This window comes from Macrobrachium nipponense, chromosome 30 (assembly GCF_015104395.2).
Source record: "Macrobrachium nipponense isolate FS-2020 chromosome 30, ASM1510439v2, whole genome shotgun sequence".
Classification (NCBI taxonomy): Eukaryota; Metazoa; Arthropoda; class Malacostraca; order Decapoda; family Palaemonidae; genus Macrobrachium; species Macrobrachium nipponense.
The window spans coordinates 60,809,354-60,828,226 of NC_087218.1; the positions used below are offsets into that span (position 1 = coordinate 60,809,354).

General features: G+C 39.7%; 1 protein-coding gene across 1 annotated transcript in view; it reads right to left on the minus strand.

Annotated features, from left to right (window-relative positions):
* The window catches only part of LOC135202565 (histone-lysine N-methyltransferase SUV39H2-like), a 294,666-nt gene that overhangs the window by 223,793 nt on the left and 52,000 nt on the right, over nucleotides 1-18,873 (minus strand). The window contains exon 3 of the mRNA XM_064232058.1: nucleotides 5,650-5,860. Within this exon, the coding sequence (XP_064088128.1) occupies nucleotides 5,650-5,860 (211 nt within the window). The remainder of the gene's footprint in view (nucleotides 1-5,649; nucleotides 5,861-18,873) is intronic.

Consider the following 18,873-nt stretch of genomic DNA (forward strand, 5'->3'; position numbering starts at 1 on the left):
GTCACTCGACCCAGCAGCAGTGAGATCTCCAAGGTAGGAGGGAGGCTGTTTCTCTTCCGGCATCGGTGGGGATTCAGCAAATGGGCACAGAGCATTGTGTCGAAGGGCCTGGGTTGGAGTTGGATTGGAGATCCCCCTCCACCCAGACCATTCCTTCAACTTCCATCAAAAGAACTGACGGAGTATGCGGAGGAGCTCCTCCAGAAAGGAGCAATAGCGAGAGTCAACAGATTAAAGTTTCAGGGTCGCTTGTTCAGCGTACCAAAGAAAGCTCACTAAAAAAAGAAGGTAATCTTAGACTTGTCCCGCTTAAACGTTGGCCATTCGCTGCGACAAGTTCAAAATGCTGACTATCTCGCAGGTGCGGACCTTACTTCCCCGTGGGGCCGTCACCACCTCTATCGATCTTACAGACGCATGCTATCATATCCCTATTGCAAGACACTTTCGCCCTTACCTGGGCTTCAAGCTGGGAGACCAAGCATTCTCCTTCAAGGTAGTTCCCTTCGGTCTGAATGTAGCACCCAGGGTATTCACAAAGTTGGCGGAAGTAGTCGTCCAACAACTGATGTCTCAAGGGATAATGGTAGTAGCGTACCTCGACGATTGGTTGATTTGGGCTCCAACAGTCGAGGAATGTCGCAAAGCCACAATGAAAGTCATTCAATTCCTGGAGTATCTGGGGTGCCAGATAAACAGAGCAAAGTCAAGACTCACTACGGAATCCAACTTTCAATGGCTGGGCATCCAATGGAATCTATCCTCCCATACTCTGTCGATTCCATCAGCCAAGAGGAAAGAAATAACGAAGTCAGTGAAACAATTTCTAAAGTACAAATATGCTTCCAGGAGAAGCCAGGAAAGAATCCTGGGTTCCCTCCAGTTTGCCTCAGTGACAAACATCTTGATGAAAGCCAAACTGAAAGACTTAACCAGGATCTGGGCTCGCGAGCAAATGTCAGATCCAGGGACAGGCTATCGGCAATACCACAGATTCTACGGAATCGTCTGCGCCCTTGGTCAAAGTTAAAGAACCTGTCCATATCAGTACCTCTTCAGTTTCCCCCTCCCGGAGTCACTATCCACACAGACGCTTCATTAAGCGGCTGGGGAGGGTATTCTCAATTCAAGAAAGTTCAGGGAACATGGTCAACCCAATTCCGCCAGCTTCACATAAATGTATTGGAAGCAATGGCAGTGTTCCTGACTCTGAAGAGGTTACGTCCGCCCTCATATAAAGTTAGTTCTGGACAGTGCAGTGGTAGTTCATTGTATAAACAGGGGAGGCTCCAAGTCAAGACACCTCAATCATGTCATGGTAGCAATCTTTTCCCTGGCGGACAAGTTCAGTTGGCATCTCTCCTCCACCCATCTGGCCGGAGTGAGAAACGTCATAGCAGATGCTCTATCCCGTTCAGTTCCTCTGGAGTCGGAATGGTCACTGGACAACAGTTCGTTCCAATGGATTCTCCGGAGGGTACCAGGCCTGCAGGTAGATCTGTTTGCATCTCAAACGAACCACAAACTTCCTTGGTATGTGGCTCCCAACCTGGACCCTCTGGGAGAAGATTTATGTCTTTCCTCCGGTGAATCTTCTTCTGAAAGTACTGAACAAACTCAGGACGTTCAAGGGTCAGATAGCTCTAGTAGCTCCGGACTGGCCGAAGAGCAACTGGTACCCCTTGATCCTGGAATTGGGTCTTCGTCCTCTTCGAATTCCCAATCCCAGGCTCTCCCAGTCAGTACAAATGAAGACTGTGTTCGCTTCCTCAGGAATTCTCAAAACCCTAACTTTATGGACTTCATGAAGTTTGCGGGCAAGAGGGATGCAAATATTGATCCACAAAATATCCTTTTCCTAGAATCGGATAAAAGAGATTCAACTTTGAGACAGTATGATGCTGCAGTTAAAAAGTTGGCATCCTTCCTGAGGGAAACAGACGTTAAAATCATGACAATCAATTCAGCTATTTCCTTTTTCAGATCCTTATTTGAAAAAGGTTTAGCAGCTAGTACTATTACGACAAACAAGTCAGCCTTGAAAAAGATTTTTCAATTGGGTTTTAACAGACTTAACAGATTCTTACTTTTCGTCTATTCCCAAGGCTTGTGCTAGACTTAGACCTTCAGTAAGGCCTACTTCAGTGTCATGGTTTTTAAATGTTCTAAAACTGGCTTCGGATACAAATAATACGACATGTTCATTTATAATGCTCTTAAGAAAAACATTATTTTTATTAAGCTTGGCTTCAGGAGCTAGAATTTCAGAACTGTCGGCGTTATCCAGAGACCCAGGGCATGTAGAATTTCTTCCCTCAGGAGAAGTTCTGCTTTCTCCGGATCGCAGCTTTTTAGCAAAGAATGAGGATCCTTTATTGAGGTAGGAACCGTGGAAGGTTGTACCCCTTCCCCAAGATCTTTCTCTTTGTCCAGTAACGACTTTACGAGCCTTTCTGTCCAGGACATCCTCATCCTCTTCGGGTCCTCTCTTTAGAAGAGAAACAGGTGGTACTTTATCAATTAAAGGTATCAGGCAACAGATCCTATACTTTATTAAGCAAGCTAACCCTGAATCCTTCCCAAAAGCACACGATGTCAGGGCAGTAGCCACCTCAATCAATTATTTTCAACATATGAATTTTGATGATTTAAAGAAATATACTGGATGGAAATCGCCGACAGTATTTAAGCGTCACTACTTAAAGTCCTTGAAATCTCTAAAGTTTTCAGCAGTTGCGGCGGGTAACATAGTTTCCCCCGACTCTGCTCAGTAGTATAGTTGAAGATCCAATCTCCTTTCTACCTATCAGCCAACAGTTTGTCTATGCCTACCATGTTCATCTATGTTTGCCCTTGAGTCTTAGCTGCTCTTGTGATGGTTTAGTGGGTGTCCCTTATTTTTTTGCTAGGGTCACCCACAATTGATTGTACATACTGATCTGTGTGATGTGGTCCCCTTATTTTTATGCTAGGGTGCCACATCTCCAATAACAATGGTTATTGTGTTGTTTATTAATGTCTATGAACTTGTTTGATGTGTCTTTACTTTAAGTTTGATCATCTACATACTTTACTACATTACTGATATTGTTTATTTATACTTGCTTAGGGTGTTTTGACTATGATTATCATACACATGTTTTCAGTTCAACATATATCCCATGTAAGCCCTTGTATATATGTTAACTATAAGTCACTTTTAAGTATTGTTCTTTATTCACCCTTTCTGAACAATTGTGTATGTATATGTTTTCTTACAATTAATAGTATATAGTTGAATTTTAAGTTTTATTGAGACCTTCTTTATTTCAATCTTGTGCTAATTCTCTGGTACAATTTCACGCAGCGACACGAACTGAGCCCAGAAAAAGAATTTTGACGTAGGAAAAATCTATTTCTGGGCGATTGGTTTGTGTCGCCCAGCGAAATAATCGTTTAATCCATTATTTCTAAGGTAAATGATCTAACAAATACCAGAGAATAAACAAAATAAAGAAAAGGTCAGTAACTGACTCGCTCACCCTCAAGGAGGGCGTCGGTATGAACACTAGGGCGAGTGAGACCACTACCACGAACTTCTTGCCAATTAGAAATCTCCTACAATAAAATCCCACAAGAGGAGAGCCGACCCACAGAACAGGGCAGCAACTACTACTACTACAACCCACGCTTAGGTGACTGCCGCGCCTCTGGTGGCCATCCTGAAGTTAGCAATCAATCTTGAGCGAAGGGTTGGGAAGAGGTGGGATTTCGCTGGGCGACACAAACCAATCGCCCAGAAATAGATTTTTCCTACGTCAAAATCCTTTTTTTAGAACATAACTAACCAAAGCGCCATGAATTGCCGAGTTTTAGATATTGGTGCGTTTTGCTTATCAGCCCCTACCGAGAACGGAAACCCTGACGATAACCAGGGACTGCCTGTACTGGAGCTGATACATACCCAACAGAGGCGTCATAACCAGGTATCGGCGCTCATAAGTGCCCCCACCAATAACCTATATTATTATTATTATTCAGTAGATGAAACCTATTCATATGGAACAAGCCTACAGTGCCCATTTATCTGAAATTCAAGCTTCCAAAGAATTTGACGTTCATTAGGAAGAAGTAAGAGAAAGTAAAGGGACATACAGAAAGAGATATTACTTATCAAAATAGAACAAATAATAGATAAAAACGTAACGTATATACTCGTGTAACACACGATCTTGCATATCATGTGACCCCCAAATTTTCACCCTAAAACAATTATTTGATCATGTATCTCACGTAACATGTGAGTTAAATTTTTAAGACCAAATTACAATAGGGTAACCTCTTTTCCTCCTATTTAGATATCCCATTTTCTAGTTAGGCTAACCCCTTTTCCTCAATCTTGTTATTAATCCCATCTTCTCATTAAGTTAAAAAGAGCAAAAGAGAAAGCTAAAAGTATCATCAGTAATGTTATACTTGTTGTGTAAACGCATACAGCCAGAAACAGCTGATTTTCTATGAACAACCGAATCCAATACTATAGCGGTTTGCTTGCATTTCAACCATCGTACGATATAAAACAATTGCCATAGTTATGTTACAAATGATGCTATAAAGAATAGGACTGATATATTTTCACATTACTATATCCTCATTCGCTATGGAGAAAAGATCGGCAAGGGCATATACATACTGCTAAATTTAAGCTGCTAGTTGTAACTGAAGCTGAAGAAAGAATGTTCATCTGCTAACGACTATTATCGTGCATCGGCAACATGGAAACTTTGGTATAGCACCTCAAACTCGACCATAAACAAAATTTGAGAGAAATATTTTCATCAAAACCATTTAGCATGAAAGAACACATTTTACTGCGTTCACTCCAATAAAAGATAAATATGTCAAGCTCTTAGTATTCTGATGAAATCAAGCGAAAATATCAAATGCAATCTGTTGATCTTTTTTACGCAATAAACATGCCCTCAGTGCCATCTAATAACGAAAAAAAACTATTTCGTTCGCAACGATATGAATTTAAGTGATATTTTGACTTGAAAACTTTGTACGTATAACATAAAATAACCTTGTCCCATATAAATAGAGTATCTTGAGATCCACAGCAAAATAAACATGCCTTGCAATCGTCCTCAGCTGATATCCAAACCATAACACTGTTAACTATTTTTGTATTTTATAATACAATAATAGTAACATGAAAATACATACAATATTATTGGATGCATACAATATTATTGGATGCAGTGAAGTAAAGTATAACTTTTTAAAAGATCCATGGAAAAGATGCATATTCATTATATGTGCATTTTATCAAACGATACTAGTATGTGAATATTAAATGTGCTACTTTTATATTTCACGTACGATGCGACCCCCTTAAAATTAGCTCCAAAATTCTGTGTTCAAAAGTTGCATGATATGTGTGTATATACGGTATAAAAAAGCAAGAGGAATAGTATTAGGATAGCATTGCACTGCATTTTTGCTTCAACTTCTGGAGTTCCAATTGCACAACATCCTCTGGGAGGTAAGGTAACCCTCGAACGTTCAAGTCCAGATATGCTAAATACTCATTAAGACTAAAGTAAGTATGATCAGACATAGGAAGGATAGTGGATGTATGATGCATTTCCAAAACTAAACTGATTTTACCTGACTGATCTGTAGCAATGCTGAATGAGGTGTCCACTTGGTCATCCTTAATCACTGATTTCCTTTCTTGTTCTTCCTTGTCATCTGCTCCAGATAATTGTTCTTCCTTGGGTAAAGATTTTCTTTTTTCCTCCTTATCACCTGCACGCAGTTTATCAGATCTGAACAAGTTGCTCAAAGTGTTTCCCATGTTAGTTACAACACTTTGCACCTGTATAAAAAAAATAATAATGAAGTTGGCATTCATTTAATGTACAATAAAATAAACAATAGTATTCACTTGGACAATAAAAGCTAGAAGAACTGGTTTACAAAGGAATTTTCATCTTCAAGCATTTTATTTTCTAAACTGTATTTAACATTCTCAGACTATTCACATTAATTATATGAAGTCATCCTTTCAATTTTGAATGTCCCCCAACTGGCATCAGTACAGTAATACTTTTCTCTAACATTACAAAAAAATTACAAAAATAATAATCATTGGGGTTAGGGACCACAACACCCATATTAAGTTGGTATCCCACTCTAAAAAATTTTATAACTGGCTATTTAAATAGTTCAAATACCAAAGACCAACTCTAAAAATGCTTAAAACTACCTATTTTAATAGTCCATACAACAAATAAACCTTACAAACTATTATACTACAACCCTTTAATATACAGTGGTACTTTGTTTGCCATATGTTTATGTCAAACTTTCAGTTTTTTTAAACAAAATTTCAGAGAAAATTTTGTAACATTTGTCGAACAAATTCTTGTATTTCGAACTGACTGATTATCTAGTCTATATTTGTATTCGATGGCCTACTGGGTCATACAAGTTAAACTGTATTAATTCTTTTTTTCATTTACAATATAGTTTAATGATAACCATATTTGACAAAATAAATAAAAGTGTAAAGCATCTAAAATAAAATTTAGCTTCAATATAACATTTAGCATAAAAGATGTATAAAATCGTTCATAACCGCAGTGACGTCACGCCCAGCTGACTTGAGACTGAATGAAGGAGAGTTGACATATTAAGGAGAGAAAAAGAGAGTTAAAATATTACTGTATGTATGTATGTAAAAGCAATAACAATTCACGTAAAAAAGGGATTTATATAAAACATATACACGATCGACAAAACTGCCATCCAAGAAAAGGCAAATAAAGGGTACTGATATACTACTCAGTTCATGAAGTATGGAAGACCACGCGAAACCGAAACGACACAAAAGGGGAACGTGCAATGGCGGCGCGCAGCCGCTTCAGCGAAGGCGACGCCAGACAAAACTCCCTAAATAGTGTCAACAAAAAACCAGTACTTAACTTGGATGTAGAAGCAGATTGACGATTCATAACTAAAAAACACAAGCCAAAAAGGCAGAGAATAATAGAGTGCAAAAATTATGTGCGGCTCTCGAAATGGCTATCAAAGGAATGACATCACTGACGCTACCTTCGCGGTAGCAGGGAGTGAGCCGTAGCACGGCTCCCCTTTTCTAAAGGGTTTAGATGTGGAAAAGGCTAATTGGAGAGGCGGCTGTGGTAGTGTTTTTCACTCGCCCCAGATTCATACCGACACCTTTTTAAAAAAGGGTGAGTGAGTCAGAATATTCTGGCATGTCCAATTTAGCAGTTCTCTGGTATTTTAGCAATATTTTACCTTAGAAATAGCGCTAAAGGAACGTATTTCACGGAGCGACACGGCTGAGCCCAGAAAAAGGAATTTCCCAATAAATTTAATGTAATGATAAAATATGGAAAAAAAAAAAAAAAAAAAAAATCTTAATGAGCCAGTGTTTGGGGCACCGAGTGAGACGGTCTAGTCTAGTTGAACAATATTAACAAAATAGTAAATGAAAGAAAGAAGCTTTTCACAATAAAATTTAGCATTAATGATTAACAAAATCATTCATCATTGCAGTGATATACAGCTAACTTGAGGTAGAGGGCAGGAGCGTTTATATTTTTGAGGAATAATGAATGAATGAGTTTAGGTTATCATGCGTCGTGGTAGTGTTGAGGAGAGAGGAGAGTAAAATTTTTACTGTAGTATGTAAAAGCAGTACTAATTCACATATAAAAATAGTTATTTCACAATAAATTTAACAATGATAAAACATGAAAACAATCAAATGCAATACTACATTAAAAAAAAAAAAATTGATTGAGTCAGTGTTCGTTGCACTGAGTGAGACGATAGAGAGAGAGAGAGAGAGAGAGAGAGAGAGAGAGAGAGAGAGAGAGAGAGAGAGAGAGAGAGAGAGAGAGAGAGAGAGAGGAGAGAGAGAGAGAGAGAGAGAGAGAGAGAGAGAGAGAGGGAAGGGCTCCACTTTCCATTGACTTATCTGCTAGGCTGGGATGATTATTTGCTAATTTCTTTCACTTACACTCGATCTGCCCAAATCACTTATTTTTGTTACGGTAAAATGCCAATCTAGTGACAATTGCTTTTTACAATTTTTTAATACTGTAAAAGTAACTCAGCTCTGAAATAAACTGGCGCCGCTTTCAGCTTCTGCGTCCTTCGATTATTTGTTTAAATGGCTTCCTTGTGAAGAGTTATCTTCTCTCTTTTGCCTTTTCTTGCATTCTTGACTTATTACTTATTTATTTGCAAAATCCTCATGTTCATATTATAAGTCTGCCATTTGCCAAAAGGAATTTGATGCACTATGGCATAATTAATCTCTTTCGTGCACTTAGGATCTAAGTGACAACACTCACTCTCTCCCTCTCAGACACACAATCGGACACACACACTATCGATTCCTTTGATTATCCTTGTACCTAATATGTGAAAAAAATTTATTTTGTTATCAACCTTTGCATACTGCATCCAATTCGGTTTGCTCAAAGGGTACCCGTCTCTCCTCCCTCCATCACCCAGCTGGTCAAGCACCATTTTTACCAAACAGTTTGTAAATAGTACAGAGAAAAAATGAAATTTCAAAAATTTTACTTCATATAACATACTATTTCATTACTTTACACTCTTAATTTAACTTTTGAAGACATTAATAATAGCAAAGATGTGAAAAGGGGGATTTTTTTGGGTTAGCTGGAATGAATGATCCTGATTCAGTTTATTTCTTATGGAGATATTTGTTTCATATTTTGAATAAATCACACTTCGAACAGCCTTCTGGAACAGATTAAGTTTGAGGTACGAGATACTACTATAATTTTAAAGTCATCTTACAACACTACTCAAAAATATATGGCTCACGACTTCGAGTGAAAACTAAACTCAAGTACCTCCTACATTCAAGCACATTAATTTTCTCTCATATAGTATTGAAGCTGTCTGGTTTTCTACTTTCAGATGGGAAACATTGGGAATTCACAAGAAGTTAAATACTGTATAGCACTTAAATATGTAAATACTATGAGTTGAGAAAAAAGAATTATAGATGCAATCAACAGTGATGAAATATTCTCGTGTATGTACGTTACAATGATTTACAGGCAGTCCCCGGCTTACGATGTTCCGAGGTTACAATGCATTTCAATTGCATTTATCAGAAATTATTTCCAGGTTTACGACGCTTACAATGCTGATCTGACGGAAGAAATATGACTCCAAAAATGCAAAATAATTAATATTCGAAGGTTTTTTTTTTTTTATGAACAATGCTAAAAGAATGCAGTTACCTAGTTTTTAATGCACCTAAAGCATTAAAAGTAAGGTTTTCTTAGTATCTTTGATGATGTTCCGGGTTACGATGATTTTCGGCTTACAACGCTTCTCGAGAACAGAACCCCCGTCGTAAACCGGGGACATCCTGTGCTAATTTTTAAATATTAATTTTAACATATACACAGCAAAATATCGATAAAATGTTATTTCACTGACAAAATCCATTTATATGTATACTGTATTATTTTTATTTGTTATCATTGTAATATGTATACTGTATTATTTTTATCTGTTATCATTGTAATATGTAAAACAGTACAGTGGTCCCCCCGTATTTGCGGGGGATGCGTACCAGACCCCCTGTGAATAGTTAGAACCCACGAATGTTTGGAACCCCTATAAAAACAGCCTATTTTGTGAGTTAAAACTCAAGAAAAACCCACTAAAAAATTTTATACTTGGTTTTTTTAATAGTTTTATCACAAAAAATGCATTTCTGGGCTCAGTTCGTGAGATTTAAAAAAAAACACAATGAATTTGTGGATATTCCTCATAGAAAAATACCGTGAATGAGCGAATTTTCTGCAAATAATGTGGGGAAATGTTCCAGAGAGAAATCCGCGAATGTGTGAGTCCACGAATTCGGAGAACGCAAATACAGAGGGTCCACTGTAACCCTGTTTTGCTTACATATGAAATTTGGATTTTACAGTGAACCCTCTTCCCCCCACCAAGCAAAAAGCTGAAATCCATGAATACTTACGCAAAGCATTTCAATGTCTCCTTAAAATTTCCCTGTCCCTGCCTGACAAAGCAGAGTAACACCCTCCAAAAGCAGAAACATAGGGAAGGCATACATGAAGAGGTTTGTCCAATCTTGAACAATATCATCTACTGCCCAGGCTTGAGCCTGGAACTGGGAGGTATACAGCTGGAGAAAATGATTCAGCTTCGACGCAGAGATCGGAGAGGGGTTAGCAGAACACTTTCTGAATTGCCTTGCAAACTACAGGGTAAATATCAACTGCAGGAGAGTACCTGTCCTGGATCACTTAACCCTTTAATGCCAAAGGGGTATAATAAAAATCGTCTCCCATATGCCGGTGGGGTCTGGGAGTGAGCGCCGAAGCGGAATTTTTATTTTTTTTTTTTTTTTCCCCAAAAAAATCACAGCACGGTTAGTTTTCAAGATAAAGAGGTCATTTTTGGCTCCTTTTTTTTGTCATTGTGTGAAGTTTAGTACGCAACCATCAGAAATGAAAAAAATATCATTGGCTCCTTTTTTTTGTCATTGTGTGAAGTTTAGTACGCAACCATCAGAAATGAAAAAAATATCATTATCATATATAAATAATGGGATATATGATAGTGCGAAAACAAAATTTCATATATAATTGTATTCAAATCGCGCTGTGAGCAAAACGGTTACAGCTAACGAGTTAATTTTTTTCCGTTGTATAGTACCCTAAATTGCGATCAATTTGGCATACAGTGGTACCTCAAGATATGATAGGCTCAACTTATGAAAAACTCGAGATACAAAAGCCAATACGAAAAATTTAACGGCTCTACATACAAAAAAGTGTTCAAGATATGAAAGGTTTCTGTAAAGTCCGAGATTCGCCCGAACCACCGATAACAATTTTGAAACTCACGCGCTGCCAACTTAGTAGACTCGCCACCATCCTCCTGCTCTCCCATTGGTTCCTGATGCTAGTCGCGGCCATGAGATCCTTCTCTCCTATTGGCCAGCGTCCCTCCCATCATGCATCTATGTACGTGGTGGCGTGCCTCGGCCACTCGGTACCAGCATTGTTATAGTATGCACGCGGTATTCGTTTCGGGATCGTCAATGTGTATTTAAAAAAAAAAAAAAAAAAAATCTCAAATCTTTTCACAGAAAATGGAAAAAGAAGAGCACCTCTTGAGTAATGACATATATGATATGAGTGACCAAGATCGCTCACATGGGATAAGTGATCAAGGTCTCTCTCATAGGATAACTGGAAACTTTGCAAGGTTGGTAGAATCTCCACTCCCTGCTGAACAGAGGGTGTTGACCAATCATTTACAACATGCATACCAGTATAATTGAGGCACTTCAGTTTATGTTGAAGGTCAGCAGTTGAACATTCAGTACCCAAATCAGTTGCAGAGAGAGCATTTGGTTGAACAGGGTTTTGATGGACACCAGGGCCAACAGTCATGAGGTGCAACAATTAGTAGATAATTATCAAGACGGGCAGCCATTAATGAACACTACGCGTTTATAGAAAAAAAAAAAAAAAAAAAGACCCCGAAAAGGCTCACAAAGGTCGTTTGCTTGCGCAGTTCGATGACATTTACCCGAGTCGTTTCAGGAACATTGTGAAAAGTAGGCAGAAACAATCTTCCTTGGATCGTTATTTTTGAAAGAGGCCTTTAGCATTAGCAGGAGTAAGCAAAAAGGAAGAACCAAGTGATAAAAAACAGAAAGTTGTAAGCAAAAAGGAAGAACCAAGTGGTAAAAAACAGAAAGTTGAAAGTGGTGAAGAAGTTGAAATTATGTATATATGTAATAAATACATTTCAATATTACAGTATCTGTAAATAAAAACCCATGACCTGAGGTCATGGCATTAGGAGGGTCCTACGTGACCAATGCAGATCTAGATTACGCTATGCGCTGTCTGCAGTAGCCTGGTTTAAATCTGTACATTGTCATCATTTTGCATTAATGATAACTTTGCACAACAACTTCCATGGGAAGCGGTTGACCTGTTAACCTACGCCGGAAACTTGTAACTTCCGAGCCGGCGGACTACGTATGTTTTTATATGAATCGCTGAGATAGCTAATGTTCCGCTATCGACGTGATGCTTTAGAATGGCAGTTCCGTGCCAGCATTCAAACATATCGGTCTCCCGACCGAACTGCATCTCTTAGTATGGAGTTACAGAATAAAGTTGTTATATCTTTTCAACTTATCTGTTTGAATCCTCTCCTTTAGTTTAAGAAGAACCACTCTACTAAGATATCACATAGGAGATGAAAGGAACCAGAAATACTTACGAATGACAGTCGTAAGGAGAAACAAAAAAAAGTCTTTCGCAAAAGCGAAGAGACTTAGATATATATATATATATATATATATATATATATAATATATATATAAAAAAAAAAAGCAGAAATTAAGGATGTTCTAGCCGCTGCAACACTGCAGCTCTCCCCCAGTTCTTCCCCCTCCTGGCTGTCACAGAACTTGATATATAGCTGACAGTTTTAGTACCTGCATCTCGAAAAAGGTTACTGGAAGTTACTTCAAGAAGACTGGGATCTCCTTCATTCTTCCATAATTTTTTAAATATAAGCTAAAATCTTACTAATTCACTATGGTATTTTCTTTATGAATTGATATTATTGCTGTATAAATTAATATTAATATTTGAAAATAGTAAATCATTTATTTATCATACTAAAAAACATGCATCTTTGTAGTATAGAGAGAGAGAGAGAGAGAAGAGAGAGAGAGAGAGAGAGAGAGAGAGAGAGACGACGAGGAGAGAGAGAGAGGAGAGATGAGGAGAGAGAGAGAGAGAGAGAGAAACTGTGCTAAACTATAAAGGATTCTTATCTTATCATAGTATGTGTTTTTTAAAAGCGTCGTAAACTCGGAGCATAGGAAGCGTCAGCGTCGTAACTTCAGAACAAGCGTCGTAACCCAGGGCGGATTTTTCAATGAATATTTAAGAAAAATCGTCGTAACCTCGGAACGTCGTAAGCCGGACCCGTCGTAACCCGGGGACCGCCTGTACACTTTATTTACAGGTTATTTTGCATTTTGTTATTAATTTAGGTATTGAATGGTCCAAATTGTTGTAGTATTTCATTGTTTATAGGTCAATTTAGCTTTTCTGGTGTCGACCTGTGTCGCCCTATGAAAAATGCCTGTTATTCATTTTTCCCAGTATAAATAGCTCTATCATATACCAGAGAAAAAAGCTAACATAGTTATGCTGAGGTTACTACCCCCAGCGCGATCACCCAAGGGTGTCGGTATAGTATAGGGGCGATGTGTTACCACAAACCACACGGCTTCTGCCATTTAGAAGATTCCCTTCAAAATCCCTCTCTTTTGGTGGGAGCCGTTACAACGGAATCTCACTACTCGTCCCGGCTCGCCACTACTACTACTACCACCGAAGCGCCATCTTGAATTCCTGTTATAAAGCCGTGCGCTTAAAAACAGAAATTTTTGCTATCCCTTTTTTCGATTGTATCCGCAATTAAATAACAATATGAGTGCCCAATCTTCTGCTACTTCGAAGTTGAGTACTCCAATTTGGTTTTTTAACATATTTAAGTTATATTAATTATGCTATCAGTCCAGGCGCCTCGAAATATAAATTGGGGACGCCGACGACTGGGCAGCCATTTTGTGCGTCGGCATAGCAACAACAAATTACGCACGGCATATGTAAAATTATATATAAGGCTTAGCTTTGCTTGTAAGATGATCAAAAGGTGTTATTTCTGTTAAAACAGATACTACTTACATTTCATAATAATAAGGCTTGGGTATTGATACAACAATGTCTCGGTGCTGGAGAACATTCTCGAATCTACGCTAGTCTTATTGAGGTAACCATATTTGATCCTTAACGGATACATGGTTCATTATCTCTAGTTAGCTTAAATTATTAAGCCTAGTAACCTTAAATCTATTTTTTCTCGTTATTGTAAGTTAGGTCTATAAATGACTTTACTAATACGATCTGGGAAATTGCCCATTTATGAATGGGAATTTAAGTGATAATGTCGGTTACGTAGATTAGTACTAGATATTAAGAGATAATTTCTATGCATTTTGTGATATATTGTATTTAGATCAATAAATACCCAAAGTAATAGTATATATTGTGTGCTTGGCCTACCTGGATAACCTCCTGACCGGGTTGGACCACTTTCGATCGCGACAAGCCACGGCCAGTCAGCGAAAGTAGGCTATTTAGCCTAAAAGTGGATCAGGGGTAGAGCCAAACAACATAAACTATTGCTTGCAAACCTCTAATCTCAGAGATTGAATACAAGATATTATTTCGATAATATCTCTACTATATGATCTCTGGAGCCTCGGCAAACAGAGACTACTTCTAATCACTGTGATTGGAGGCAGGGTAGAATATGATAGTACTCGAAGTTCGGCATTGCCGGAATTCAGACTAAACAATTCCTAACTTTGGCAATTACAGTGGTTCGCCACGTCTTTTCTCCGACATCGGCGAAGTTCGGTGTTTCGGCATAAACATGCCTCTGAAAGGAATTTTCAGTCTATACTATTATACTTGAAAACTTATTAGCCTTATTACATAGGTCGGTACCGAATTACTTCGGCAACGAAGTACTTCGCCGACAACTTAATGAAGTGTATATGCATAAGCTTTATTATTTAGTAGTGAGCTACTCAGTAATAAGTCGATAATGAAATACTTCGACAACGAAGTATTTCCCCGACAACCTAGATAAGCATATATTTAATATAAGCATTATTATTTAGTAGTAAACTACTTAGTAATAAGTCAATAATGGAATACTTCGGCAACGAAGTATTTCCCCGACAACCTAGAGAAGCATATATTTAATATAAGCATTATTAGACTAAGCTAATATTATAAGATAGTCGATACCGGAATACTTCGGCAACGAAGTATTTCTAGACAATCTAGTTAAGAATATCTGGAAAAATTAAGGCATATACGTCGACATGGAATATTTCGGGAACGAAATATTCCGCTTACAAAACTTACGAGTTTTATGATCTGATTATTAATAATTACTATTCAGTCGACAACGGAATAGTTCGGTACCCCGAAATTCGGCAACGAAATACTTCGCCAATAAATAAAATGCATGATTTTTCTAGAAAATACCTGTCCTGTATCTCTAAAACGAAATATTTCGGCCACGAAATATTTCATCGATGGTCTAACAATAAACCATCAAAAGGAAGATTACTCATTGAGTATTTCGCATTAAAGGTGGTCCGTTGCCAAGCTGAGGGATGCCACACGTCTCTAGGCAACGACTATGGCCACGTAGTATGTCGTTCGCACTCCAATTGTGCAGTAGCCTTGGATGACTACGTGGCCTGGCACCCGGACACTTGTACCGTCTGTTACGAGCTTGTTTTCTTGTTGACTGATGAACAGGTAAGGATGTTACAGAATTATCTTATATACTGAGAATATAGTAAGGAAATTTGTATACTGTTCTGGTCCACCACTAAAACAAAGATTGCCTTACAGGCGGACAAGTCGATCGTCCACGGCGCGAGGGCGTCCCTATGCAAGTGGGTGGCGGGGTTCGGCAGATACGCACCAAAAGGCCGGCCCCATGTTTTGGATGCTGGCCTTTGCAAGAAGATCTTTCCAGGCGCCACCTTCACAACTGCGGTGCCCAGGGACGTTGCCGGACCCCTCATTGAAGCTATCCGCATTGAGACGACGGCCGCTTTAGGGGAGAAGCAGGACTTTACGGAGGAAGTGGCGGCGATCGACCTCAACGTCGAGCCGATGGTCACGGAGGACCAGGTAGGTGGGGAGGTAAGTAGGGCGAGTTCCCATCCTTCTCCTTCTCCTTCCCTGTCTTCAACTCCATCCTTTAAGGGTTTTTTGAAACCCATTAAAGAACAAGGAATGCCGTCGGTTATTCCTAAAGTCAAGAAGATTTTAAAAAAGAAAAGCAACTCTGTTCCGCCAGCGGCGAATGAGTCGTCTTCGGTGTCACAACCGTCGACATCATCTGTGATTCAGCCTGCTGCCACAAATCCTTCCCCTACCGAAGGTACAGGGTCAGTCCCAAGGGCGGCGGAACAGTTCTTCGACCCTGAATCCTTCACTAACCAGCTGCTAGCTAGGATTAGTGGAGTAGTAGATCAGAGGATAGATGCACACCTCAGATCAACACCGAACATCTCAAACCAGGCTCTCTCGTCATTGACTGAGAGAATCAAGCCCATTGAGGAGATGCTCTCAAGCCTCTTTAGATCCGGAACACCAGCTGTATCAATGATGGTTCCGGATACTTCAAAGCTTCCCCCCTTCGATAAGGAAAACCCTTGGAGGTTGGCCTTAAATGCTCCCTTCGTAGAAGGAAGATTGACTATAGAAGGGTGTGGAACAAGACCAATAGAGGACTACGAGCTATTCCCAGCCGGTATGAAGTTTCCGTTCCCGGGTTTTGTCAGACTAGCACAACATGCGCTAGTCAGAATAGACAAAATACCAAAGGAAACAGTAATCTTTCCCAGGGAACAGGCCCAAGCTGTCTGGGTCCGTTTCCTAACAGAACTGAATTGTGTCAATACCAAATTGACACCACACAAGGGAAAGTATACAATGTTTGTTACCCCAGATGGTCTTCCGTCACCATGTACAACCAAGGTGGCGGAGTTGTCATTGCAAGCAATCTATAATGACAAACCAGTCCCAGCCCTGAAGGAAACAGAGCCAACATCTTTGCTCTTGCCCTCAGGAGCAGACATTTGGGTAAATGCTCCGGTTACGTTCACAACTGGTAAACTAGAAACGGATTGTGCTTCGGACTTGTTCTCCGAACGACTGCCCAAACTCCCCGGACATTTGATCAAGGGTGAATTTGAGGCAAGGACAAAGTTAGCCAGGACTATCAACTCCGTCACCTCGGAGGAGTTGCTATCCACAACATACGAAGACGAACCAGTCCTTCAGGTCTTAACGAAAAGTCTTTTACAGACTCTTCAATCAGACCTGACTGAGTTCGCAAGTGCAAGAAGGGCTTGTAGGAAACATGTTTTGGCTGAAGCTACAGTCAAACATGAACCAATAAGCTCATTAGATCATCCATTTGGGGAGAAAAACCTCTTCCCCAAAGAGGAGATAAATTCCATATTGCACGAAGCAGCTAGGGTTAACCAAAGTCTGAGAGTGAGGTGGGGTCTTCCTACGAAATGCCATTTTGATGTGTCTCCTCATCAACAAGCACCTAAAAAGAAGGCGAGAAGGTATAACCCTTACCAGACAGCCCGTCTTCATGGATATATGCAGGCAGTGCCGTCCACCTCAAAGGTAACACCACCACAACAATATGTATTGGTTCAGCCATTCTCGGAACCTCAACCTTCGACTTCATCGCAAGTTGTGGCTTCCCCAGCATAAAATCCTGCAAGAGGTGCCTTTCGTACATATAGCAGACATGCTGGGAGTAGTCGAGCCAGAAGAGGCTCCAGACTGCGAGGTGGAGTCAAGGGTAGAGGATTCCGAGGAGGTAGAGTAACTAGACCAGATTCCAACCAGTAAAATCTCCCAGGTAGGGGGGAGACTGTACTTGTTCAAAGGTCGATGGACCTTCAGTCCATGGACCCACAGTTTAATATCAAAAGGTCTAGGCTGGAAGTGGGAGAAGGGCCCTCCCCCTCCAGTCAACTTCTTTCAAAAAACCAACAGAGGACCTCTTAGAATATACAAAGAATCTTCTTTAGAAACGTGCCATAAGAGGGTGAAGAGCATAAGATTCCAAGAACGATTGTTCAGTGTCCCAAAGAAGGACTCGAACAAAAGACGGGTAATCCTGGACTTGTCTCGGCTGAATTCCTACATTCACTGCGACAAGTTCCATATGCTGACAATCTCACAGGTACGGATCTTACTTCCCTGTGAGCCGTCACCACCTCTATAGATCTTACAGACACTTACTATCGCGTTCCAATAATCAGAAACTTCTCTCCATACCTAGGATTCAAGCTAGGCAAGAAAGCCTGCTCATTCAAGGTAATGCCCTTCGGACTCAATATAGCACGCAGGGTATTCATGAAATTAGGGGAGACAGTAGTTCAGGAATTGAGGAAGAAAGGAATACTTTTAGTAGCCTACCTGGACGATTGGTTAATTTGGACAAACAACGAAGCAGAATGTCGAAGGTCAACATCCAAAGTACTGGAATTTCAAAAATTTTCTAGGCTTCCAGGTGAATATGGCAAAGTCCAGACTGACTCCACAATCCCAGTTCCAATGGTTAGGAATTCAGTGGGACCTGAAGAAACACAGGCTATCTCTACCGTCCAAAAGGTCAAAGAGATAGTAAAAGCTACAAAACGCTTTGTTGGAAAACGACGGTCATCTTGAAGGGAACAGGAGAGAATCCTAGGCTCCCTTCAATTTGCATCAGTGACAGATGTTCTACTAAAAACCAGATTAAAAGATAGTAATCAGGTTTGGAGATCAAGAGCAAAAATCTCAAATTCAGAAACAAAGTTTCAAGAATTCCAGATATTCTGAAAAAGAGACTTATTCCATGGACGAAACAACGGAACCTATCCAATCAGTTCCGCTACAATTTCCTCCCCCATCTCTGATCATCCACACAGATGCATCCCTGAGCGGCTGGCGGGGATATTCACCCCTCAAGAAAGTTCAAGGGACATGGTCACAAACATTCAGTCAATTCCACATAAATGTATTGGAAACGATGGCAGTGTTCCTGACATTGAGAAAATTACAACCGTCCAAGAAGATCCACATCCAAATCGTATCGGACAGCTCTACAGTCGTCCATTGCATAAACAGAAGAGGATCC